This window comes from Habropoda laboriosa, unplaced genomic scaffold (assembly GCF_001263275.1).
Source record: "Habropoda laboriosa isolate 0110345459 unplaced genomic scaffold, ASM126327v1 scaffold54, whole genome shotgun sequence".
Classification (NCBI taxonomy): domain Eukaryota; kingdom Metazoa; phylum Arthropoda; class Insecta; order Hymenoptera; family Apidae; genus Habropoda; species Habropoda laboriosa.
Window position 1 is genome coordinate 218,083 of NW_017100156.1, and position 638 is coordinate 218,720.

The window sequence follows — 638 nt, forward strand, 5'->3', positions numbered from 1 at the left end:
GATTTTTTTAATGAGGAAAAGAAAGAAAAATTCAAATTTTAATTCTAAAAAAAGTAAAAGTCTATAATTAAAACTAGGTATACAAATAAATTGAAATGCTTTGGAAATAAATATAAGGATTAAATATTTTACAGAAGTATTAAGTAAGTATACCTAAAACATTGCTTATATGTGGTATAAAATCAAGAAAATTTGTTATGCACCATAGATATTTACTGAGCTCTGCCACTGACTAATGATTCATCTTCTGGTTTAGGAAACCGTTTATAACGTTCTTGTGTTACCAGATAAATGGATAGTCCACCAAACAAAAGTAGTAGAAATCCAATTACATTAATTAATATTGCTTCACCTTCAAGCTTCGAGTAATCATTTCTGAAATTGCATATTATGTAAATAACGCATGTAATATAATAACAAAAGTTTACGTTTATGTTGGTAACAATCTCAAAAATACGTTATTACAACCGAGATATTTACTTACGATAAAACAAAGAATGCTTTTTCATTAAGTCCTATAAGGCAGGAAGCAATTACACCAACGAAACCCGCAGTACCAAAATATACATGAATAGGCATATAAGAAGCTCGTAATGAAACATGTAATCCTGGGTAAAGGAAGGATACAAACCCAGCAA

General features: G+C 28.8%; 1 protein-coding gene across 2 annotated transcripts in view; it reads right to left on the reverse strand.

Annotated features, from left to right (window-relative positions):
* Window positions 1-177: 177 nt before the first annotated feature.
* Window positions 178-638, reverse strand: part of LOC108576642 (cytochrome b561-like) — an 11,086-nt gene continuing 10,625 nt past the window's right edge. For both annotated transcript variants that reach the window (XM_017939684.1, XM_017939675.1), the window contains exons 5-6: window positions 485-638; window positions 178-375 (exon numbers count right to left, since the gene is read on the reverse strand). In XM_017939684.1, the coding sequence (XP_017795173.1) occupies window positions 213-375; window positions 485-638 (317 nt within the window). In that variant the 3' untranslated portion in view covers window positions 178-212. The remainder of the gene's footprint in view (window positions 376-484) is intronic.